This window comes from Magallana gigas, chromosome 5, assembly GCF_963853765.1.
Source record: "Magallana gigas chromosome 5, xbMagGiga1.1, whole genome shotgun sequence".
Classification (NCBI taxonomy): Eukaryota; Metazoa; Mollusca; class Bivalvia; order Ostreida; family Ostreidae; genus Magallana; species Magallana gigas.
Genome location: NC_088857.1, coordinates 34,455,934 through 34,483,076, shown reverse-complemented (window position 1 = coordinate 34,483,076; position 27,143 = coordinate 34,455,934). Strand labels below are relative to the sequence as shown.

General features: G+C 33.7%; 1 protein-coding gene across 3 annotated transcripts; it reads right to left on the bottom strand.

The window, feature by feature from the left end:
* Nucleotides 1–775: 775 nt before the first annotated feature.
* Nucleotides 776–11,913, bottom strand: LOC105339128 (uncharacterized). 3 transcript variants are annotated; one of them, XR_010714010.1, is made up of 3 exons: nt 6,113–10,550; nt 5,701–5,882; nt 2,060–2,200 (listed from the first exon to the last, which is right to left on the bottom strand). XR_010714010.1 is itself a non-coding variant. In XM_020071757.3 (2 exons), exons 1-2 carry the CDS (start codon nt 11,699–11,701, stop codon nt 1,211–1,213), a joined length of 1,080 nt encoding a protein of 359 aa, XP_019927316.3. In that variant the 5' UTR covers nt 11,702–11,913; the 3' UTR covers nt 776–1,210. The 3 variants fall into 3 exon arrangements, 2 of the variants coding, with proteins under 2 accessions (XP_019927316.3, XP_034305025.2); XM_020071757.3 differs by lacking the exons at nt 5,701–5,882; nt 6,113–10,550 and adding an exon at nt 11,612–11,913 and having other exon boundaries at nt 776–2,200; XM_034449134.2 differs by lacking the exons at nt 5,701–5,882; nt 6,113–10,550 and adding an exon at nt 4,321–4,537 and having other exon boundaries at nt 776–2,200.
* Between the last annotated feature and the right edge of the window lie 15,230 nt (nt 11,914–27,143).

Below are 27,143 nucleotides of genomic sequence, written 5' to 3'. Positions count from 1 at the left end.
TATCATATTGAATATTTTCATAAGCTGTTATAAATTTTAAAAATTGTGTCCATTTCAGCAATAATGCAACTGTAATATTTTTACTATATATACATCTTGTGTAGAACTAATGAACAATATGTACTTTTAAAAAACCAGCACCTAAATGAAAGTGCCATCATTCGTCATCGTCAATTAGGGGAGAGAAGTTTTATGTGCTTGTGTTTAAAAACAATGTGCCCCATTTTGTTTCTGATTACATAATTGGAATGACAGATCAAACGGACTCTGAATTAAGACTGACACACCAAGCTCCACCCCCTCCACTATGGACCCTCCAAAGTGGAGGGTCTATCGTCAGCATTTTACCCCAAGCCAGTAGCCAGTTTCATATCTTTAAAAAAAAAACGTGCTTGTGTCATTTACTCCAAACTTTAAATAAATTAATCCAGTCAGACTAAGGTGAAATCAATGTTTCTGTAAGTGCAATCCATTGATTATTAACGCCATACCATTTTGTGTAGATATATGGTGCACCCACAATATATGTATACATTTCTGATCAGAACTGGCTTAATAAGAGTTACTATAAAAGAACAGAAAAACGCTTCTTCAATTGATTTAATTGGTTTGTCTCAAAAATAGTTTAGTCTATAATGCTTTTGTCCGTAAAGAAACAGCACAAAACGTTTTGTTTCGTCTGGGTCTGAGTATTGCATTTGGGGGGGGGATTGAGGGGGTCAGTTCATTTATTTAGAAACTAGCTATCTCATATTAATAACTCCTTAATGTTGCAAATTATTACGACATATTTAATTGTATGTATACATAATGCACAAAAGGTTTAGAAACAGGTTCTTAAAATTTACCAGGGCTTGCTTGTAAACAATGTCTTATCACAGAATGTCTTGGAAAACATGTTATTCAATAGGCTATTCAACATCAAATGTTAAAAGAAAAGAAAAAGGTGAAGAAGTTTCTCGTTTTTTATCACAGTATCGTTTATAAATTATAGTAATGAAATTAAAAAAAACAAGTAATTATTTTTGAGAGAGAGAAATAAAGGTGGTTTTTGAAACCAATATTACGTAATGAAATAAAAACAAGTAGTTTTGTTGGACAGAGAGAAAAAAAGGTGAACACAATCTTTTTTGTAAACGCATTCCATTGCTGATTAATGTCATCCAATCTTACGTAAATGTTGTAGTGTTTCTCATCACTTTAAAACTAATTATATAAATTCTTCAACCTTAGTTCGATTAACAACTTTTCTGCATAAATATCCAAGATAGAACCAAGGGTTTCCTCCACCTGTTGGAGTGTACAGCTGAAGTTCAATGTTAGGCTTGAGAGCTTTTCTCCCTTCTTGACTATATAATGAGTAAAGAACCTGCTGGTCAGAATTCATTAGTTTCTGGTCAAGAAAGTATAATACTGCTCTCTCGTAAAGTTTTTCAAACTCTATCACAACATTTCTGGTCCCAATGAATAATCCTCCACCGACCCATACTATATTGCTACGAAATATGCTAAAGGGTCTTGTGTTCATTCCCCGATGAGATATAAGATTGACTGCTAAACGAGATGAGTCAAAGTTTGGTGGGATTTTTAATTCAAAATATTGATTGCTTCCAATCAAGTCTCGAAAGTATCCTATATCAAGCCAAGCAAAATATGAAGTGTTGTATAAATTCCTTCGCGCTGCATCTGCAACCACTGCGTATTTTGCATGTTGCGCAGCAGAGTAGGAAGGATTTACGGTGTTTGGGTAGTGCGCTGGGTACCCTGGTTGGCTGTACACTTGTTTAATTTTATCCAACAATGAAAATGGCCAGAGAGATGTCCTATTTATAAAAACAAGTTCAGTCTGGTACTCCAATTTTCCTTCGGACCTCTCTTTGGTTATTAAATCGCGAAATTGCACACAGTCTGTGTATATCACAAGAGGATTCATAAGGTACTTGAAAGTCTTGGTCCATGTTAAATAAGTATTCGTTGTAAATGTTTGATGAGATCCTTTCCTGAAAGTTCCAAGATTCCAGTAAGCCGTTACGACTGTTAAGTTAGAATGGGATATTTTTTGGGATGTTTCATTAACAGCATTTCCATCGACATATTTCCCTTCCTTCGGAAAGATTTTCGATAAAAAATTCCATGTACCTTCATCTGATGTTTTGTTGGACACCAAATGCAAATAAATCCTGTTTGGTAGATTCCATTTCTGCAAAAGATAAACAGGTTTATAACAAATAGTGATACTTCCTCGAAATCATCGTCAACTTAAAAATGTACACGGTATTCCTAATTTTATTTATTCTCCTAGAAAAACCATATACGTGTAACAATTTTGTTATTTATGAGATTAAGAAATAAAATACGTGTTTTCTTGGATCACTTAAGTGGACTTAACAAGAGTTTTCTTAGACATAACAAGATCACTCAAGTTTACTTAACAAGATAACTTAAGTGTGTTTTTGAAATACTTGTATAATAGCAGATACGAGATCGAGCACATCAATAACATCAATAAAAACTTCAATTCTGCTCTACTAACATCTCAGATTTCACATTATATAATAATAATAATAATAAATTCCAGCTTTTTGTTTGGCTTATTTAGGTAGCTTTTGCCTCCATTTTGGATCCGATTGTGTCAAAACCATGTGAACTCAGGTATTTTAAAGTAAACTTCAAAATTTTGAAAAACTGATAAATTGAAAATATAAAAATATACACTTTAGTTCACTTCAAAATACTTCTTTTCCGATTTTTTATGTTTTCATTGACAAGACAATAAGACTTTCTACAGTCTTTTTTCTTTGGTCAAGTTTTATGATTAATTTGAGTGTATTAGTGTTCGTTCAAACACTATTCGTTGGTATTTTAACAGTACGAAGAGATGTATAACGCGTTATAAACTTTTAAATAGACAAAATGATGGAATAAGATAATAAACTTTTACTATTTGAGATATATATCTTTCTTTCCTTTTTTAATTGCATACAATTATTTGTAATTGGGCTATTTTCTACATATTGTGGCTACCAACTCAATGTACTGAAAAGTACACTAAAGTGGTGCGCTCATTAGATCCTCTGTCATTCTCACTCTATCAAAGACAACAACTTTGTGACCCAGATCAACACCTTTCTGCTTACATTCATCAAAAAACAAATTGTTAACTTGATGTTTGATTATTTTGCAATCCAGACAATATGTAAAACAATAAATCTGGAGTACCCAAAATAACTGATTTTTATTAAGACTAATATTTACTAGTCTTTTAAAATAAACCTGCTCTTTATACCACTTTACTTTACCCAATACCCCGGTGTTACTACATTATATTTATATATTTCTTTTCTTTATCTCGTGTAACATAATTTATGTTTTGAGTGTAATAAATGAACATTGATTTTAGAATACCCAACAAATAATTAGTTTCATGTATATATATATATATATATATATATATATATATATATATATATATATATATATATATATATATATATATATATATATATATATATATATATATATATATATATATATATATAAATTGGAGGATGTGTAATTAGTGTATATGTTATAATTTTATTCTTGTTTTGATTGATTAGTTAAAGACTAACGATCACGACACTTCTTCGACTATGACAAAAACCGTACAGGAAGTAAAGTACATGTACTTGCATATTTCCAATGTGTTTATCCTGAAATGGAAGTAATTACGCACAAACAATGTGTTAAACTTGTCCTCAAAATGAAAAAATACAGAATTCCAATTTTGAATATTGAAAGTCTTTTTTAATATTTTATAATTAATTCGAACACAGCTCAAGCGCGAAGTATTGCTCAGCACATTGTGAGGGGGTGTTGTAAAGAAGGCAATGTGAAATTATTTGATAGATATCATTTGCATATCATGCTGAGCCCGTGCAAGTTTGATAAGTATCCTCGGACTGGCTTTCAAAATATAAAATAAAATTAAAGAACGCCTAAGTAGATTTAAAGGAAAGAGTGTGTGTTGAAACTAAACACTACGTTCATTGCTCTTGTTTCCGGAAACTCGAGTACTTCTCCTCCTAAAAATACTAGTATGTCACACTTAGTAAATGTAGGAGAGGTTTAACTTATCGGTTTTGCATAGTTTATAAAAGCTTGATTCTTCATCTAATTAGTATATATATCTAGATTGTCTTACAAAAATATCAGATCATATTATCATGTCAAGTCAATGTATTTTGACAAATCAAAAAACAAAAAACAAAAAAAAAAACAAGATTGTAAGCAAAATACAAAATTGCGTAAGTTTAATGTGGAAAAGAAGTGGAAACTTACTGTTGAGATAAAATTCCTTTGTCCATAATGATTTATCAAAAACCCAATAAGAAATGGTACCAAAAACAAAGAAAGGGCATAATACTTCCATTTTGTCATCTCTATCCTATTCAATCTTGTAGTGAAAACTTAATGGATACAGGAAATTAATCACGTGATTATATTTTTAGACAACCAGACGTTCTGTAGCGATCTCATGTACTGTGTTACATGAGTAAGACTGTTTCTCATAAGTTGAAGTAGTTATCGTACTAGGATCTTGCTTAAAGTAGTCCGAGTATCGCACTACGTCATAATACGGATTTTACAATATTGGTTCGACTTTTACAAAGCGTTTTAGATATCCGGTATTGATTTTGCTCTACATCGCTGTTGTAAACAATGGCAATAATAAGCAATTAGAACGGTAATATATGTATTCTATGAGAGATAGAAATTATTAATGTTGAGAAACTCGATTCTGTTAAAGTAAAATGAAAAACGAAGTTTCTGATTAACCAGGATCTCAGGTATGCTTATATCTTCTTTGTTTTGACCCCCCCCCCCGAATTTCTCTTTTTCTTTTACTAAAACCGGTTTAAATTTAGAGACAGAAGCTTTTTCGAATTTAATCAATCGTCAATTAATTAATGTTTAAATGATATCTAACACTGTTGACAGATCTAGGCAGAAAACTGTAGCAAAATGTGATTTTTACGGATTTTTTCGTCAGGGTCTACTTGGTTTAGAGCTTATAGCGTGAAAAGTAATCCGTCAACATACAATTTATTTTACCAAATCTTTTTTCTAAGATGTCAGTCTATAGAATAAACACCATGAATTTAAGTTTGAGTCCATAAAATAGTAAAAAAAATTACCAAACGCGATACTAGCAATGCATTTTTTGTATTCTATTTTGATACATCAGGTCCATAAAGCGTACTTACTTACAAAAATTTGCGCAAAATTATTGATGAGATATGGCTTAAATAAATATTTTTACTATATTTTGTATGCTCAGTTCTAATTTTCCCAAAATTGGTAATTATTTTTTTGAAAAACAGACGTCTAGCAAATTTCATAATTGTCAATAATTTTCGCAAGGGGGTACACCCGTCTGAGAGGTGATAACAAACAAACTAGCATGTAAACATACATATTTTCTTTTGTATATGTATTGCTAGAATGTATATTTATCATTTAAAGCTAAGCTTTTAATGATTGAGCCCATTTAGTGCCGAGTATAGGACTACCTTAATACGATATTTCCGTTAATTTTATCCTCGGGATCTTATTTGTCCTTGACCAGACACCTGGCGTTGTCTGTGCCACGTTATATAACCCAGAATTCTCTCCTCCTCAACCTTAATAAAGTTCTCTAACTGGAAGAATTGACGTTACCGTGGCTTGGACGAAGACCGGATTTCAACCACTATATCGTACTAGGATCTTGCTTAATACGATATTTCCGTTAATTTGATCCTCGGGATCTTATTCGTCCTTGACCAGACACCTGGCGTTGTCTGTGCCACGTTATATAACCCAGAATTCTCTCCTCCTCAACCTGGGGAGTAGCCCTTTCCCTGTATAAAAAGAGGAGGCAAAAGACAGCTTCCAGTTGACTACTTCTTTTATTCAAGTTTACTAATAAAACATTCCAATCAAATTCCACAATATAATATAATGTATAATTAATAACAATAAACATTGATTACAAAAACTCTGAAAATAAGATATTATATTTACTTGAACCTTCTGAATCATTTTTGTTAACTTTTATTAAAACCGCGCAAGTATCTTAATATGATCTTACCTGTATAAAAAGAGGAGGCAAAAGACAGCTTCCAGTTGACTTCTGGAGAGCCGCTTTCCCCGCACCTCCTTTTTATACGCACGGACACTACCTCCGATCTCCGGACCTTATAAGTAAATGCGATTAAGTGCATACTAATGATCTGACGCACCGTGGTCAGTAGAAGCGTTTTATTTAGATTTCTGACCCGGCATCGACAGGCTCATCACTGGACTTAATAACACATTTCTCCATGACCATAAATAAACATACGTTATCTATTTACCGCATGTCCTTTAACCAATTTCTGTATAATTTCCGTTATGATATAGTTATAAACATCCAAGCAGAGAGAGAGAGCGAGAGAGATATTTGTTGAATGTGAAAATTATGTTATTGTTGGTGTCAAAGTCTTATTTCCTTTAAACTTCCAATTCACATTTGTATCCAGTCCTTCGATTTACTTGTTAAACTATTTGAACAAGTAGGAAATAAAAGCATCATAATCCGGAAAATAATGTCTGCAATAATTGAACTTCCACCTTTATTATGTGGAAATCATCCGTAATATCTCTACCAAGTTGGTACAGATGACCCCGCTAAATATAATACTTACAAAATAACTTCTATATTAAGTGGGGTCTACTGTATTTCTATCTGTACATAGATTTAATTGAGAATGTTGTAACTTTTTGTCATTTTCATTTTTCACATTTTTTATATAAAAATCGTAGGACAGAAAGCGGTCAGTGAGTAACAATGGAGTGAACACACCCTATAACAAAGCTGATATCGCAGATCTAATAGAATTTCCTGATATTCATTATGCACATGCCTTTTTGTTCAAACTACGGAACAGACTTGCTCAAACACTCTAAACCATCTTAAGGTTTTCAATGTATAATGATCTTGGCATATAAAAGTATAATGTATTTACATTTACATGGAAATTGCAGCCAAAAATTGAAATTTTATGTGATATGCAATGTAAGAAAATTTTGCTGTTTGTGGTTAAGATTTATTGTAAGATTGGCACAGTTTGTCAAAAAAAAGAAACCATGTTCATTTATCTGTTTATTGTTGTGTATACGAGTTGGTAAGGGGTGATGCGTTGCAGGTACCGTTGTAATTGAATTGTAAAGAATATTTGATTTTAAAATGGGGTAACGTTTTTAAGCGTGTATCGTTTTGAAAAGATGTGCAAAAAGAGGACGCGTGAAATGTCCATTGTTTACATGATTATTTCAAACAGTCAAACACCGGAAGGTGTGAACCCCTCACACCTGCAGGGTGGATTGTGTATACAACATCTGGTTGGTTTATTCCCACGTAGCTAAAATTCTAAAATTCTTATTCCAACCTAGCTAAAATTGTGTTTTCACACCTGAGTGAGCATTGTGTATAGTCTGTTTTAGGTGTGAACTACCTGTATAGAAATCACCTGTGATATATAGTTATATGTATATATATTCTTGACAATAAAAATTTTGATTTAAGTTCTATCAATTATTCAAAGGTTTAATATTTATAAATTGAAAAAATAGAATAAATTTAAGAAAGAATAAAATAAATTTAATAGGCCTGGCAGGCAATTGCGTAAATAAACAACACACCACAGAAATAAATGGTTAAATTAGATCATATGAAACTTCAATCAAACTAATGCTTGATTTAAATGCCATTAAATTTCATTAAATGCTATACCATTAACTATCATACATGTACATTAAATGTAGTTTATGTGTATTCTTCTAAAATGTTAAGGTTCCCAGCCCAGTCCATCATACAAACATGATCTTTTTGAAGTATATATAAAAGCAAAATAGATTTTCATAAAGAAATTTCTATCTATGACACGTTTCAGTATTGTAAGTATATTCAGCCTCTTACAAGCCTTTTCATGTATATTTGTTACAATAGTATATAATAAGTCCAAGTTCCATCAGCCTGAAAAATCATTCCTAAATGTACATGAGCATTTGATTTTTTTATATATATATATAATCACCACCGTAGCCATAGTGTATCCTGTATGATGTGATAATTTCTCTGCTTTCTTGTAAAATTAACATTAATCGTTTTTCCACTATTGGAATCAACAGCCCAAAATTTGGACCACATAATTTTAATTTTTTTCAAGATCCTCAATAAGGGGCATAGAAGGGGTAATAATGTCATTATCAACAATGGCAAACAGAAATGTATCATCAGCAAAAAATCTAATGTATTTAATATGCCATCAGCAGTATCATTAATATATCTCAAAATCAAAAAAGGATCAAGGACTGATACTGGCTCTTGTGGTATCCCAGATCATTAATTTCAATCTCAAAACCACTTTGCAATGGTATAAAGAGACTATGTAATACATAAACATTTCTAAAAAAGAGATATTCTAATTAAATAACAATTATCCAAGCATGTATAGTTTTATAAGTAGATGAAAAACCTTCTAAATTCACTTTATGTTAATTGTCTATCGGTAAGATAAGCTTCAATCCACCCCAGGATATTTGCAATAAAAAAGTAAATTATAAATAACTAACATGCTAAAAAATTGTTATGTACATGTATATGATATTCAAAATAAGCTATAACTGCTAAACAGAGTTTGTTGTTGACTTTGATTGTACATGTACAAGTATTTAAAATAAACTTTGATGCAACTATGTCTGTTTCCCCTCTCCTCAAAAGAATGAATATTGAGTAATTTTACATACAATAAACTTTAGCTACTATCCATCATAAAACAAACCCTTTTTAATAATCAAAATTTACTTCTATTACAAGTATTTAAGTTTTTAAAATTTTGAACAAAATCTTAAAAAATTGCCTGGTATTTTTTTTATTTAAGGTCAATAATTGAACAGACTATAGTTCACCTGTAATTAATTACCTTTGTTCTTTGACACCCTTACCTGTGCACCATTCCCACTTAGCTAAAATCAGTCATCCATAAAAAATTCAGAATTTTAAGTGGGAAGACACCATCTGGTACAAGCCATTGTTTAATAAATGACACCAATCAGTTTCATTTCATGTTTATATAAGATAGACTGGCAAAACTAAAGTTGAAATGAAAATCCAGTTTTAAACAGTAATAATTTTTGTGATTTATTTGTGTTCATCAAGCTACATGTATACGTATTTTCATTAAAACTCTGTGCTGGATATTTACTGACTCAGTTCGGGAAGGTACTCCTTTAAAAGAATTACAAAACAGTACCACTTATTTTGTAACAAAATAGTCGAAATTGAAAAATATAATTGAAAAATATACCCCGGACATTTAATGTTAGGCGGACCTTTTCTTATACGGGCCGGACCCTTTTAGAGCAAAGGCGGACCCTAAATGTTAACATTAAGGGTCTGCCCCGGACCATTTTACGGGGCGGACCTTAAATTATACGACACCGGGCACATTTTCGTTTGTTAGGATAGTGTCGGGTTTTAACTTTCAAGTTCGTCATACGTCATTTTCTTTTATAAACTGTGTAGGAACAGGTTTAACAATTATTTACAAAACCGTCGCTGTCACACTCTGTGGGAACAAATTAATTTGAAATCAAAAAAATTAACTAACCTAAGGAGAGTTTTCAACTACAATGAAGCGCATTGAAGTGGTAAAATTTGTCGTTCGAATGGAATGTTCTAAACTTTGTATCGAACGTCAATTGTTACATAAGACACGCCCATTTCTTTTGAAACGAATAAAACAGTATTCGTCACAATGCTTTCGGAACCGCTACTCTTCTAAACAGCACAAGCAGGAATTTCACACACGTGCATTATACACAAAAACAGACATAAACACACTTTTTTTCTTTCCAAATATATGTTCAGAAACAGTGATATTGTTCAAAATGAAGAGTCAAGAATATTTTAGTAACAAATTTATTTGTGTTTACATTGTGACGAATACTATTTTCCTCGTTTCAAAAGAAATGGGCCTGACTTATAGACATTCGATACAAAGTTTAGAACATTCCATTCAAACGTAAAATTTTACCACTTCAATGCGCTTCATTGTATTCAAATTTGTTTTGATCAAATTCAATATTACTCTGAAATATTCTGGGGCCTGTATGAGAATGTATTAAATATTATGAAATCACATGTACAATGTATCGAATATGACAAGACGGGTGCATGATTCTTAATTCGTATATACATACATGTAACTATATATTTTTAACTTCCTATTTACTAACCTGATTTTAATACATCCTTAATGTAAATCTAGTTAAAAAATCCATTAAGATGGACTAAATTTCGTACGTGATACTGTCACCCGATATTTCAGAATGTAGCGATGTCGATCAATACCTTCCCCTTTCTTTGTTGTCTCCCTAGATTGTTCAATTGTGTAGACGTTCCGCATAAGTGGTTTTGGACACAGGTTTAAATCAATAGCAAGACGGAAATGACCGGTTGTTTATCGTAGAAGCCGAAATAGATTGACATATCAAGATTGTCTCCAAAACACGCTAACCGACCTCAGAAAATGAAGTATGTTAAATTTACATTAAGATCAGATCAAGAGTCGCCATTTTTTCATGTAAACACACTGAACCACTTCACTTCACGATGCTGGTGATGGTGTTTGAAAAATTATCAGAGGCAAATAATGAGACGACATTGGAAGTAAATTGCACGAGGAACTTAATGGTACTAATTTTTCCCACAGAATATGTGTGTAAATAATGTTAATTTGTCAAAAACTAGCGCAATGTTTTTTGGCGCCGTAAATTGCAGTTTATTTTAACTTTAGGAGGTGCCAGTTGTGAATCCATTTGGGTTGAGTGAGGGCAAAAGTTTCGAAATTCCCAAGAATTTTCTCTATATCCATTAATATTTTAACATTTACACCTTATGACGACTTTTGAGTCCCCTCCATTGGAAATATTTTTTTTGGGGGGGGGGGGGGGGGAATGACTTGTTTTTTTTATCAGGAACTGCAGCAGAAAAAAGTATCTATAAGAATATGTCTGTACAATATAGACAAGGGTCTGAAGGTTAAGTACATTATGTATTACATTCAAACTGGGTCTCTGTCAATATTTCTCTAAAACCCATTGACTGTCGAGGATCTTTTAAATTCCTTTCAATTAAGACCATGTCCGTATTTCGGCAAGAACAGTTATTGTTGGAAGAGCCTTCCATGGCCATACACATTTTGTTTGGGTACTATGTTTTATTATCTGTTTCATATCAAAAATAAAAATCTGCGATTCACCAGCTATATAATGATTCCGAATCCAGCTATATAGGTTACAGTATGTGAGGAAACTGTTGGTAAAAATGGATCAATGTATTGACACTGTAGACTTGGTGGTATCTAGGTACTAAGCATGTTAAGTATTTGCAGACACACGTTTATATTCCAATGTGTACAGTGTACAATATAACATATGGACGAATAAAAAAAAAACCTATGAAAATTAATAATCTTTAACATACAATTCACGGATGCTCTATATTTTACCCTGTATATTATGTGTTTTAATAATCGCGACTTACCGTTATATCATCCAGAAAAACTGCGTAGGAAACAAAAGTCACGAACATAAAAATTGCTGCAGCAAGAACTATTAGCTTGGGTCTCTCCATGAATACTTCGCTACATGCACATGTACGTCCATACCATTATCACGGTCACACATGCGCAAACACTGCCGGGTATGTCGGTCATAAACTGTTTCTTGAACGAAAATAATGAAATCCTAAGGAGGGCGAACGTAAACTAAGGTGAGTGGTGAAAATATAAGTGCATGTACACAGAGAAATTCAAACCTTCTCCAGTTTCGATCCTTACAAAAAAAAGTGTGCATTTAAAATCCCCAAAAACAATTTAAATAGTTTATGTTTACGGACATACCGCGGGTTATTCCACACCTTTTATGAAAACATTTGCATGTCCACAGGCATTTGGTTCAAAGAAGCGGAAAGCCATCAAGGAAGACAATGCTGTAACTCGACCGTAACGAACTGTGCTGAAGGCACAAAGCCGATAATGGAGCCGTTGTTTGCCTGCACATTTTGTCCTCGTAAATTTTCCAAGAAAATGTGTGTCCATATGGACACGCAGTTCACAGCTAAATATAGGAACACAATTCAAGAAGACAGATTACGTAACCTCATTTTTAGCATCACAGCGTTTTTTTTACAGAACAAAGAAAATTTCGGAGCCGAGCAAATTCTGAGCTATAGTTATGTGTAAGCACCAATTTAAACAACCATGCATTTTAATCTCCTAGCTGTACAATATTTATTCAGAAATGAGGTTTTTAACAATGATTTGGCCATGAAGTGGCAAGCATGCAGATAATGTCTAAGATGTAATGATCTTACGTATTGTGGTGCTAAAGGAGGCATTGTTATCGATTATGTATTGGGCACTCCGGGCATTCTAAATCATATGTTCATAGCTAAACATATTTTTTTATTTCAAGGTGGAATAACACATCATCACAAAATGGCTGACCGCTGATCGAAACGACATTTCGTTTTATTAAAAGGATTTTATGGGATGGTGTACATAGACGTCGGGGCGGGGTGGGGGGGGGGGGGCTAGGGGGGGCTAACCCCCCCCCCCCCCCATGGCACTAGTCTAGCCCCCCCCCCCCCCCACTGTAAATTTGCTTCCGACACCAGTGATGTATGTAACTTACTCCCCCATAGCCGAGTGGATAAAGTGTCCGACTTGTGATCCGTACATCCCGACTTCGAATCCTGGAGGAACTTTTGTTATTATTTACTGGAACTATTATTTTAGATATTAATTTTTTATCCCCAAACTGCAATTTTTTTGCTTTTTTGACATTTTTACAGTTTATTTATCATTATATCGTTCATTATCAAAAAAAATCCTGTTAATTTGAGTGACTTTTTCCGGGTGTGTTATTCCACCTTAACCATTATATTCTGGTCAATAATTAATTCACATTGAACTGAGAATGTGTTTGAATATCACATTAAATTTCAGAAGGAAATATATTCAACAGACATGCTTAATGTATATAGCTGGAGGGAAGATTTAGATCTTTAAGTTGATTAAATTATCACTTCCGCAAAATGTACTTAGATTAAAGGAATATTTAAATTTGATTTATCTATTAACACAGGGTTTGAAAAATGTGACTAGACTTTTGTGAATGAAGTAGTGTTCCTGATGTCTGACTCTCAAAAGCTGCCCAGTTCCCGTTAGACAAATCGATAATGAGATCGACTATGGGCGACGGAAAGGGTAAAAAGACGTTAATGCAAAACGAACAACTTATTGCGTGGACCCTGAGGTCCACGCAGAAAATATATAAGCGAGGTTAAACCGGATGCTATGGGTAAAATGCAACCTGCGCATGAGGTAGCCTGGTTCCTGTGCGTAATGGGTAGCTCAGGGAACCAGGCTAGCACACGTTTATCTGAATCGGGATCGGGATTCCGTGCCATAAGTTCAAAGGCGCTGTCATGCGCGGATCCAGAAAATTTTTCCAGGGGGGGGGGGGTCCGAAGGATAATTGTGTTTGCCAGGGGGGGGGGGTCCGAGGCATATTTTCGCGATAATTTTACTATGTAAATTTAATAAATTTTCATTTTCCAGGGGGGGTCGGGACCCCCCCGACCCCCCCTCTAGATCCGCGCATGGCTGTAATTGTAAAGTTGTCGGTTAACAGTACAGAAACAAAGTATTCCTTTTAAAGAAATGATCGGCATGTGATATAAACTGTCAGTATTATGAAATAAGTTAATGTTATGCCGAAACTACAACATGCATCAAATAGCATAATTTGCAATGTATTGTTGTTTTCCGAATACACATGATACTTAACTTTACCTTTATAGTAGGCGAGGCTAGAGTACTTACCGATTAAAATTGTTTAAGCATTTAAGTATGATTGAATAATTATGTCACTGTATAAACGTTTAAATCTCAAGAAAAATGCATAAAAATATGAAGTTTTTAATTTACACAAAGCTGTTCCTGCATAGTTAACGAAGTCGTGCGAATCGTAATGTGTGAGCAAATAGTAGAATTCACCGAATGCCTGATACTATACATGCAAACTTCATCAATAGATAGATCATGATTATTTAGGAAGTATGAAGCCTTTCAATTCTGAGATAAAAGGTCTGGGCTGTATACTTAAACAACGTACAAATTTAGTGGTTAAAAGCATGAGGCTAGAGTGGGTGAAATCTCTGATAATCTTATCACGTTTTCGTTGGAAATACGTGCAAATATTCCACGTATTGTAGTCCTTTTTTAAAGGACAGCAACTTGTTTTATAATAAAACAAGCTAAAATACAAAACAGACCAGCTTAAAACAAAACCTAGAGCCTCTTTTGCGAAATCAACAGATAATGATGCCAATCATATGATCACCGATGCAAAACCAAAAGTCATGCACTGAATTATTACTAGATGGAATGCAAAGATGTATCAGGAGAAATCGTATCCTGAAGAAAACGTATTCATAAATAAGGGTGCGTTTTCTCTGAGAGAAAAATAGGAGAAATTGGAAAAAACGAAAAAAAGAATTGAAATAGTAAAAAAAGAAACTGTACTAAAGTAATAAAAAGTACGTTAAAATCCTGATCCGTTGGGGGGTGGGGGGGGGGGGGGAGAAATATCGTAATTTACACCAGTTCCTATATTAACTTCAATTTCACCGTTGATTTCCTTCCTTTCACTTCAGTTTCTTATTATGGACTGGCCAACTTCACGTCCATTAACTTTTATAAATGTTAGAATGATTTTATTTAAAAAATTCCGAAAATTGAAAAACATGCGATATGTCCTTTAAACAAAGCGTTTTTCTTTTTCCAATCGTATTCGTTTACTTCAAGTTGCTGAATATCATATGTTTTGGAAGGTAAAATTCAACGCGTGTGAAATTTATTGTAATGTTACATTGAAATAATTTATTTCCTCTTTCATGGTGGGTTTTTTTTTGTTGTTTTTTTATTGTTTTTCGGTTTTTTTTTTTTTAAGAATGGTTTTTTAAAACATTTTAATTGACGACGAGCATTTCCTCGTCATAAACATAATCGAGAACAAAATCTTTTTTCCGCTTTTTAGTGGGGATCGTCATTTTTAAACCAAACCCTTTCATATGTTATGTACTCTACAATACTGCTTTGTTGTCACGTGAAAAATCGTACTCATTCATAATTTCATTTGATAACCTTTCAGTTTTCATAGAAGCTTATCAGTTCTTTGTCGGGAGTCTATATTCTGCAGTCGCCCAACGCATCGACCTAATAATCAAAGCTTTATTCGGTTGATGCTCCATTATGGCCTCGAGCAATCTGACGTTCAAATGCATTGTAAGGCCATCTCTTTTGCTTCGTCATGATGCTATGAACTGCAGAGAAAATGCACCGAAAAATTGTCGCAATTGCTAGTAGCTCGATATACAAAATACATTTTAACGCGGTGGAATACATGTAGCTGTTTGTGTTAATAAATAGACAATTCGCTTGTACAAGCGATATTTAGACTCGGGTCTAAAGCGCGAAGAAGCAAGCATCGCTCTCTTAGTATATCACGTTTTCTATTACCCTGGCTCAAACATTGCTTATATTTCGTAGTTTATTTAATTATTTAGCTCGATCATGCGCGAATCTACAATGTAGGGATGTTGGGGAGGGAGGGGGGGGGGGGTTGTAAAAGATCAATATTAGCTTTGTGTTACAGAATTAATTTCCATAGCAACCTGCACAAGTCTTGTTACACGGTTTTCATTTATAATCAATATTTTGTCTTTTTAGAATAGATGAATTACAATATTAACGTTCTCTTTTATTTTAGGTTCCCTATTCTGGATAACTTACAAGTATTGAGCAACCATCTATATATTTAGTTTCAATGGCAACCCTATCTTATGATATTTGTTTGGTAAAACGATTTAAAGAGAAACCATATTGGAATTATTATATACTACACATTCGGCAAGTTAGAAGAGGTGTATGAAGAAATACAACGGACGGTAACTCCGAAATAAGGAAAAAAATAAAAATTTACCAACTTGTTGTAAATTTAAAAATATTATCACCAGGTAAAATGTATATTTTACATGTTGCGAACATTTTCTATAGTTTAGCTTGTTGGTAAATTAACGTTACTTACCCTTCTTAATTATCGTGAAATTCCTCCTGACTGTGATGTGATAGAATGTAAATTAATGTTTATCAAACGTCTTAACTTTAACAAAAAAATAGGACATCGAAGTAATCAAGTTTAGCTTTAGGAAATATACTTATTAGAAAGGCAGGATTAAAGGACAATGGTTTCAGGTAACAAATGTGTGTTTGACACTAACAGAGTTAATGCAATTAAATAACAATTAGCGGATTAACGCATGTGAATAAATGGGCGTTTACCTTGGAGATGGTCAGTTTAGGGATAAAGAAATATTCTCTGATTGGATGATTTATATATGTCAATTATTTAGATGTTCACGCCAGTAAAATATTATTATATGTTTTATAGATGATTCTAAGTTAGTTGAAGAGAGAAGAATTCAGTAGTTAGAGGTTAAGAGTCAAGATACAAGTCGCCCGTCTAATCCGTTACGATTTCCCTCACTGTAATATGTAGGTTAACATTAAGTAAGAATTATTGACAAGCGAGTTTCCCCTTTTTAATGTGTACGGAGTGGAGAGTAACTGTTTGTATAATTGTGTTATTAACTGGAATAAATGTGGAAAATACAGCGAGTGTTGAGGTAATTCCCTAGTAATCGCCCGGTATGGAAAATACCCCATACTGTACAAATCCGGCGGTTATAATATACCGGTGAATTGCACGCATAAGCTAGGATTTGCGGGTGGGGTTGGGGTGGATTTAGAGACATAACTTTAATTATTTTTTTATTCAAAACAAATAGTGAAATAAATTAAATTATTGCAACTTTTCGGAGTAACTCGTAAAACAACTGTAGGCCCCAGGTACATGTAGTCCATCCGAATTTCTTAGACCGGGAGCAACAGACCTGCAACTACGACTTGTCAAAAGCACGTCCATCCGCCTCCTGGTAATTTTTCTCGCAAAATGAGGTTTAATCTCAATAATGTACCATGTTCATCTGTTTTGAATAATAAATGTGGCATTATTTTAAAAAAAAAGTTAATGAAAGTGTTCATTTTTGCAAGGAGCTCTTAGTGTTTATGACAAGGCATCTTAATGAACAAATTTTAAAAGCTTGACACAGGTCTATGACATCAAACGACCACGTGTCATCCAAACTAATAAACTAAATTAAAATCCGACCGGGTCATTAAAGGCTTTTCGACATGGAATAATATTGTTTATATGTATACTAGACTTTTTTTTAACCTGTGAACCATCATGTTTATCAGAGAAGATGAACGATGGAAAAGGAGATAATTGATTCAAGTATTGCCCATACCAGGCCCATTCCACCACTCTTTCTATCCAAAAGATTTTTTCTATTTTACTTTTTTTATTAGGCGGAGACCATTGAAGAGGCTCAGTGCCTATACCCTTCACCCCCCCCCCCCCGGATATTTTTTTATATAGCTTAAAGCAATATGAGCTGTATTTTTTAGAATTGTATTTTGTTGTTAAATCCTGCTAGTATGATAATTCTGCATGTGACTTAAACTTTTACGATAAATACGGTTGGAAAAAATCATTAATTTTTGTCAGAGGAAAGATAATTCTTCTAAGGAACATATAGTAAATCAATTTTTGTACAGGACGACAATAATTCAATTTCGCTCCAATTAATGCTCCTTAACGGCCCTTTTCACACAAATTTGGCGAAATGAAATTTAAAAACCATGATATTTTTGTCATTTTAGTAAAAAATAACATTTTCGTTAAAAAAAAAATTTTATCATGAAAATTGCAGCTCATATTGCTTTAAAATAGTAAATATTTGTGCATATGTGGGATATTTTCTACTTTTCCGCCAGACTTTTATCCATCTCAATTTTTTCAGACCGGGAGCTACAGACCTGTAGCTACGGTATGCTGGGATTGATTCATGATTTAATGTACTTTTCACTATTTGTTTTAAATGTAAAAGTTTAACACACAGTAGTTCTATAATATGAATGTACATTGTAAAACCCCCCTACCCCAATCCCGCGAGTTTCCAAAGGTTAAATTTATTTCTTTACGTTTTTAACTTCGTTTATTTCCGTTAGTATTCGTATTATCTGGTTTACTTCAATACTGGTTATTTCATGCACGAGCGCTTTCGCTCTCAGTAGTATTCGGGGAGTATTCGATTAATGCGACGTTCGTTACAAAGCAGTATAGGTTGTCTTTGGTTTTTGGTATGTCGACAGAATCTACAAATAGTTCTACGTCGAACAGAGATGTTACCCGAGAATCACAGGCCGAGTCTAATTCCAACTCTGGACAGGATTTTGATGTTATTGACGCAGTCAGTTTATTCAATAGCAGGTTAGACGCCGCCCTTGAAAAACAATAAACGTTGATACCCTCAGAAGTACAAGATAAACTGAAGCCTACAAATTCTCTTGAGTTTCGAGGGGAAGGGAACGAAATTCAGTACAACTTTAACGAGGAAAGACTGCGTGGTTTAGAGCTTCTATCACAAAAACTTATATCCGGCGACTTCAGCGGAATCACCGATTTAATTTCTTCCGAGAAAGAGGCCATTCGTCAGAGAAACAAAATTCTACGCATAGCTGATAAACATGGCTGGGGGACCGTTAAGGACTATGTTGATTCTGATATTGCCGACAACAGTGAGGATGCCGCCAGACTACGTACGTTCTACCATTTCAAGAGCCGCAAACAAAAAGCGACAATCTCCGTACGAAAGACCGGGTTTCCAGAGAAATACGGGAGTGTTCGACGGCTAATCCACCCGGCAGCTTTTTCTTGGGAGTGCAAAATTCAACAGCCGTCCGCAGTTCGCGCCGAGATTCAACTTGCCCAACTACACAAAACCCTACAAGCACAGACCGCAAACATCGTCTGCCACTACTGTCGGCTCCCTGGTCACTTCGCAAGATTCTGCCCGTATACCCAGCAGTTCCAGTCTACAGAACCCACAAGCCCCAATCATCAGCACTCGTCCCAACATCGACAGCAAATCAGCAGTGAAGTTGAGTATCATGATATACATCAATTATTAGATTACAAATCTGACTTTGAGTTAAAATCTAGCACTTCAGTTAAAAATCGTTTAACAAAAAAAATTCATTCAAATTTTGGAAAAATGTAATAAAGCCTGAAGATTATATACTGAATGTCATAAAATTTAGTCACAGGATTGAATTTATTACACATCCTGAAAGTGTATTTTTGTCTAAGTTTGAGTAGGAATATAGAATTTTCTGTAGCCTGGGTTCCACGAGAGCAGAAGAATGTAGAAGCGGATTTAGTGAGTTTTTGATTTTGACGATTGGGCTGTGAGAAACCATATTTTTTCATTTTTAAATACTGTTTGGGGGCCTTACACGTGTGATATTTTTGCAAGTTGCAATAATTTCAAAGTAAACAAATTTTATTCTTTGTTTTGGACACCTGGAACAAGCGGTGTAGATGCATTTGCGTTCGATTGGTCACAAGATGTAAATTTGATTGTGCTGCCTATTTCTTTGATAGGGAGGGCAGGAAGACATTTATTAAGTTGTGGCGCCAAGGGTACATTAGTTGTTCCGAAATGGAAATCTGCAGTGTTTTGGCCTTCTTTGATTGATAAAAATGGAAAGTTTTTGTGGTTTGTTAAAGATAGAATATAAACATCCAACAATTTTTTTCGTTCCAGGTTCTGATAAAAATAGCATTTTTGCAGCTCAGAAATTTAACAGTAACGTTATAGCATTAAATCTGGACGCTTCATTTTGAAGTTATTAGAATGTTGTTTATTTATATGAACTCATAAATACATGACTGTGTAGTACATGACTGTTGCAGGTATAATTGTATATACATATATATATTGATACGTGTTGCACGTGTGAGATAAATAGTTGGTACACAACGGTTGACTGCTGACCAGTGTACTAGAAATTATTATTGGAATGATTTGTTACGTTTGGATGACTGCTATCCAAAAAGGAGGACTGCTCTCCTGTGATTTGAATAAATGTTTTGCTGATGAATGACTGTTATTCAATTATATATGATATATGATATTTAATGATTGAGGTCCAGTTTATGGATGACTGCTATCCAGTATACAGACAATTGTTCTTTTGTATTGTATATAAGTAACGTTTTGAGTGCATTATGCTGGTTGGATTATATTGCATTGTTGTTGATACGATTTTCTAATGCGCATTTTTTATGTATTACAGAATGTACAGAACTTTCAAGGCCAATGGTTAAATATTGAAAAGTTTAAGAAAGATCGCCATTTACGAGATACAGCGAATTTTTTGCCGCATATTGTGAAAAACGCAAAATCTCAATCGACGAACAAGAAATACAACACATATTTCTCAAAATTCAGAGAATGGTGTTTGAAGCATTCTTTTGTACATCTTCCAGCATCAGTGTCTACCGTAGCTCTTTTCATGGGAGGTTTGGTTCAACAGAGGGTTTCAACTTCCGTTTTTGAAGCATATTTCTACAGTATTAACTGGACTCACAAATTTTCTTCAAGTTCGAATCCAAGTGAAGACAAGTTTTTAAAACTAGTGCTTGAAGGAGGGAAACGTATGTTATCAAAACCTATCAACAAAAAGGAGCCTATCAACACAGATATTCTACGCAAGTTAATGGATTTCTACTCCAAATATCCTTCAAATGTTTTGCAATTTAGAACATTTGTGATGTGTTTACTTGGGTTTTCCGGATTTTTCCGATTTAGTGAGTTATCAAATATTAGAATGTGTGACATCAAGTGGGAAAATGCTCATATTGAAATCAACATTCCTAAGAGTAAAACGGATATTTATACAAGAGGAAATTCCGTGATTATAGCAAAGACTGGAAATGACCTGTGTCCTGTTTTTTGGTTGAATAAATATATTGATTTGTTAGGGTTAGAAAAAATTTCCGAAGATGATCTGTTTACAGCTGTTAATTATTTAAAATCCCAAAATGTTTATAAAACTTCAAACAAATCCAAACCTCTCTCATACACGAGAGCTAGAGAAATATTGTTATCATCTTTGAAAGAAATTGGCCTTGATAGTTCCAAATTTGCGTTACATAGTTTACGCAGTGGTGGTGTCACCGCTGCTGCTAATAAAAATGTGTCTGATCGATTGTTGAAAATACATGGTCGTTGGGTCACGGACAACGCCAAAGACGGCTATATTAAGGATAGCATTGAACAAAAATTGCTGGTTTCAATGAATCTTGGTTTGTGAAATTTTTGTATTATAGTAACACTATACTCCTTTGTATATGCGATTTGTAACGAACGCACCAATCCTAAAAAATCTGTTTTTGTTTTTCAACAAATTAGTTGAGAAAATATTTATTTTCGGAGGAGTGAAACGAGGGAGAAAATAAATTTATTTCTTTACGTTATTAACTTCATTTATTTCCGTTAGTATTCGTATTATCTGGTTTACTTCAATACTGGTTATTTCATGCACGAGCGCTTTCGCTCTCAGTATAAATAGATTTCCCGGGGAGTATTCGATTAATGCGACGTTCGTTACAAAGCAGTATAGGTTGTCTTTGGTTTTCCCTATCCGCCCTGACCCAAATATGTTTTTTGATATTAACTTATATTTGTGCTGCCATTTATTTGTATGTCGAATGGATATTAAAAATGCGATTTGTAACGAACGCACCAATCCTAAAAAAATCTGTTTTTGTTTTTCAACAAATTAGTCAAGAAAATATTTATTTTCGGAGGAGTGAAACGAGGGAGAAAATAATTGAACATGCATCAAAAACACCGCTGGTATATTCCTAGTAGTCATTTCTTTTATAAAAGTTCTTATTTCTTTTATAAAAGTTCTTTTTTCTTTATATACTTATGGATACGTTGGACAGCAAGATCCATTGCTTAAATTGTGCTCTTCTTTAAAACCGTGAAAAGTAAACCCGAACCTATTTTTTTCTAAACCTGTATGCTCATGGTCTTGGCAATGACAACATTCAATTTTATTCCGGTTCAAATTTCGAATTCTAAGGACTTGTTATGTTGATTATTAATTAAATTAATTAAATAATTAATTAACGCTCATAGAAATCGTTATTATTATTTACAGATGATAATACCCTTTATGTGACGTGTGAATTTATTTCATGTATGTCTTTTTATCTACATGTAAATCTTTATATGATTATTATTTCTGTTTGTTCATCTGAAATGTTTGACGACAAGTGTTATGTAATAGCAGGTGCTACGTTTTGGTCTTACTTGCTAAATTTAACTGTCCTGTATTATGCAAAATGATAAATTACATCACTTGCTTTTGACAATATTTGGTCTAAAAAGATAAAATTTTGGTATATGTTTTTTTCTTTCGTTTTTCAACACAGTGCAACACAAAATATAGTGAAATTCATCTCCAATGTCTCTTTAACATAAATTACATAACCTCTTACTTCTGTCTACATGTGTATATGTCATTCCATCTACCAGTTTCAAGAAGTAATTTTTGGTGTGAAGTTCAAAATCTAGCGAAAACCTTCTTCATATATTTACTTAAATTACAATTATCATACGATTGGCATCTAAAGTCTACATTAATAAACAACTTATATATGTAACACCTTTTGAAGAATTATTGCATATTGATTCCCAGTTTTGTTGAAATGATCTGTTAGCTTTTGTTTTAAGCTTTTAATTAGCCATTTATTATTAAGTACTTGGTTATTCATCCAAATATTACTAAAGCAACTGTCATCTAAAATTGTTTTAGGTTTTTAACCATTTAAATTCTTTAACATTTACATATTTAGCATAAAACACTATACATTATTTAACAATATTTAGAATGTTTTCAATGGATAATTTTAACCAATATGCAATAATTCTTGTCTTGTGATTTTTTGAAGTATACAGTCTCATAACTGCAGCGATTCTGGCATGCAAATTTTCATAACGCGCTAATGCGCGTTACTCAATTTGTATGCACACACCGCTGCAGTTATGAGACTGTATACTTCAAAAAATCATGATTCAATGCTATATAGTAACTTATCGTCTAAAGAAAGATGCAATTGATTACCCTTTATAATGACAGGTGTAACGCACCGGATTGTTGAATCGGTTGTAAACTTAGATGTTGAGGGACCGATAGGAAGACAAAGAGGACCGTAAAATAATTTTACCAATGAGTTTTAGGCAAAATTCAAGCTGATGTGACAGTTTGTTATAAATCCAAAGTGGCGGCGATGAATGTTATTTTTGACTATATTTTGTTTCTATTATGTAAAAAATATAAAACGTCAAATTCCCGTGTTTATATCTTATTTTGAGCATTTTAAAAGATACATTTACAATCATGTATTTGCCCAAATTCACAACTCTCATTTTTTTGTTGACTTTAATTGAACAAGTTTAAAGGCAGATTAATTTTCATAATAACGTTTTTGTTTACACACATCACTCTTATTTTTTTTTCGGTAAAATTTTCAAATTAGAATAAAACAAAACTCACCTTCAATCTGTAATAGTTATCATTGTCTACAAAACCTCTTTTCTAGGAATATCATAAAATCTACCACGCTTAATCTGAAGTTGATGAGAAGATAAACGATATTTATTTATAAGCTGTACATTCATATTTCTTTTGTTTTTATAAATGCACTTGTAATTCAAAATTATAATATCAGTGCTATAAATGATACATTTGAATTTTGAAAGAACTTGATAATAGTCCGATATATGATGTGCAACGATTTCTTAAGTTAGTCTATTAAGAAAAATAAATAAAGAAAAAAGTCATAAAAAGAGTAAATTATCCTAAAAGTACCAATCAACACATAACAAAACGATTAAGTCAGCATACAGATAGGGTGGTGACACGTCAAACTGTTAATGGCTTATATTAAAGAGTAACTGAAAAGTCGCGATTCAAATTTCCATCGATACTTGAACATAATCACATCTAGCCTTCCAAAATTGCAACACATTAACTTTTTTTGGTCACGTATTTCAGCACATTGCTGATCGGTGGCTTTTTTTATGTCATATCATCCCGGGGTATATCAACCTTTTACTATATAAGTTCAGAAAAAGACCTGATAAGTTATTTTATCTACAGGAATCGCAATGGTAAGTCAAAATTTCGTGTCATGAGTGTATTTCATGAATGAATGCAACACTTTTTAATTCAATTAACAAGTAGGAATTTATTTCATTAAAAAATTATTATTTTCATTATTTTTAACAAAGAAACAAAAATTTCATCATTCTTTAACTAATTTTCAAACAATTTATTTCAGAGTTTTAAAAATGTCAGCCATTAATTTAGTCATACCGGTATTTTTTTTTTAAATTGTAGATCCCTGTATTTCTTTTAATACTCTTTGATTGGAGACATTGTGCAGGGTATGGATTTTATGGCGGGCCCACAATGAAAACACCAGAGTCGGCTGACATCATCGATGCCCACAACTTAACATCATGGATCTCAAACTACACTACACGAGCCATGCTGATGCAGTACCTTGTTCTTTGTCCGGAACAAGATATGTGTCAGGGACAAAGTCTAAGAAGAAGTTACGTCTTTGATGTAGAAATGACCAGAACTTGTACGCCTTGCGACTGCGATGCATCTTGTATAAGAAAATCCTCTTGTTGTCCCTCAAAGCATTTGCTTATGGAAAATAGCTCAGATCCGATCGAACAACTGGAACAAAACAAAACGGTTTCTCTTAGCTGTTCATTGCCTTTTTTGAACATACATTCTGATTTTCAGGAACCGTCGTACTGGATGGTCGATAGCTGTCCAGATGGAAAGGTATGTATCCCATCTAAAAGCCAATCTATAAACATGTCCCTCTTCACCCCGGTGACCTCTCTTTTGACCAACGAGACATATCGGTATCTTCAATGTGCGCTTTGCAATGATGAAAATATTTCCGACCTACTGTTTTGGAAACAGGACAAGATCGTTTGCACGTCGCGGTCTTATCTTTTGTCGTCGGTTTTGACTCCCGATGCAGTCTATCAGAAGATATTTGAAAGACTTTCGCCATGCAATATCTTGTTTTATCCACCAAACACAATAAGAGAATTGGTGACTCCCTGTATTTCTACAACAGGCGTTACTTGCAACCAAACAGGATCTCTCGACGGAAACTCATCGTACCTTATTCAGGCATGCAAGGACTATTACCTACCCTTCATTACAAACTACATAACATTTAAAAATATATTCTGCGCTCTCTGCTTTTCTATGAACTTGTTAGAATTACCAATTGAAAATAAAAAAGACAGTGCTTACGGGGGGTCCAAAGATTTCCCACTCTTCTCGGCTTTAATAAATTTCAACAAAAAGAGATCCGTCGATGAATTTCACGATGACGTAGAATGTGGTCATGGACAAATATTTCATAAAGAGTCGGTATGTATTTTTTGTTCGGTGTCTTTTTAATTTTCACATTAGAACCACTTGTCTGATATTGCAGCAAGTTCCGTACACTTTTAAAGAATCTTTCAAATTTGTTATGAATGAAAGTGATAATGCAAATCTAGTAATGATGTGTTCTTTAATGTTGTAGAAGACCTGTTTTGCTTTGACCTGTGAGAAGGAATACGAGTACACTCATCACCCACCTGAACCACCATCTTGCCAATCATCTTTTTCCAGATGGGAAGAAAACAACTACGAGATCAATTTGATTTTTGAAAAAATCGGTGGACACAATAGTTCAGCTTTCCTTTCAGTTGGAGTGCTTTTGCAAACCCATTTAGAAAACAAATTGCTTACGAATAATCTTAGCGACTATTTATGCTCTCTGAATATATTTGTACTTGACGAACGAACAGATACAGAGCAATTCGGTGCACTTATTGAATTAACTCTGAATCGTGTTCACAGTCTTAACGACATGATTAAATACTTGTTAAATCTTTTTGCAAAAGACAAAGAAGTTGTTCTTGAGGATACCTATTTGGGCTTAAACATAACTTTTTCAAGTTTTTTAATTGGACAAAGATTTATTTTGTACGAGGAAGACAGATATTTGTCCCTTTTTGCCCGTCATTATGTTCATCCAATAAGTTATCGAACAAAATCTTCTTTAGCTTTTATTAATATGGCCTCGACTCGTATTTTCTGTTTAAAGTCTCTCTCCACAGTGGTTGTTGCCGACTGGTATACTTGTCCCAGAGTCAGGATCAGTACGGAAAATACTCTGATAAGTTTGAAAAACTACTCTTTGTGTCTTCCAGAACTGAACACTTGTATTCCTTCTAGGTACTTTAAGAAATCTACAAGTAATCTTCAGTATGACATCTGTTTGGACTGGTTCAATCGAGCTCAAGTAACTGCCGCCCAGCCATCTGCAGATTTAGAAGAGAGTAAATATCTGTCATTGGTTTGTCTTTCCCTGTCTACAGCAGGGTCCGTCTTGACGATCATATCTTACATTGTCAAATCAAATCCGTTGGTTTCTCCAGGATCTCACATCGTTGTTTTGTCCTTCTTTATAACATTTGCAAATATTATATACACAATTTCTAAGTTTTTCCTTTGGAGCAAATCTGCATGCATAACCGCAGGTGTCTTCGTTCATTTCTTTTGGTTATCTTCGATGTTTTGGATGAGTCTCTCTTCCTTCAAGATCTTTCAGACTTTTACTGACATTGCCACCTTTCGAAAAAAATCCAAAGTTTCTACTCTCTTGTTGGTAAATTTCTTCTTCTGTTTGTTTTTTATTAGTGTCAACATATCTGTAAGCTTCTACTCTAGCGGTGGTAACAGTTTTGGGTATTCTACTTCAACGTGTTACATTGCCAATCCGAACATGATCCTTTACACGTTTGCTCTACCTGTTGGTATTAGCGTCATTATCAACACATTTATGTTTTTTGTTACGGTCAAAAAGATTTTTGAAAAGGAAGACGTACGCAAGTCAAGGGAACAGCAGAGAGTCAGTGCTTACTTCCGGTTATCCACTTTGAC

Coding starts and splice junctions, on each gene's coding strand:
- LOC105339128 (XM_034449134.2), bottom strand. CDS start 4,419: ATGACAAAATGGAAGTATTATGCCCTTTCTTTGTTTTTGGTACCATTT. Junction 2,201..4,320: donor AAAGGAATTTTATCTCAACA/GTAAGTTTCCAC, acceptor TATCTTTTGCAG/AAATGGAATCTACCAAACAG.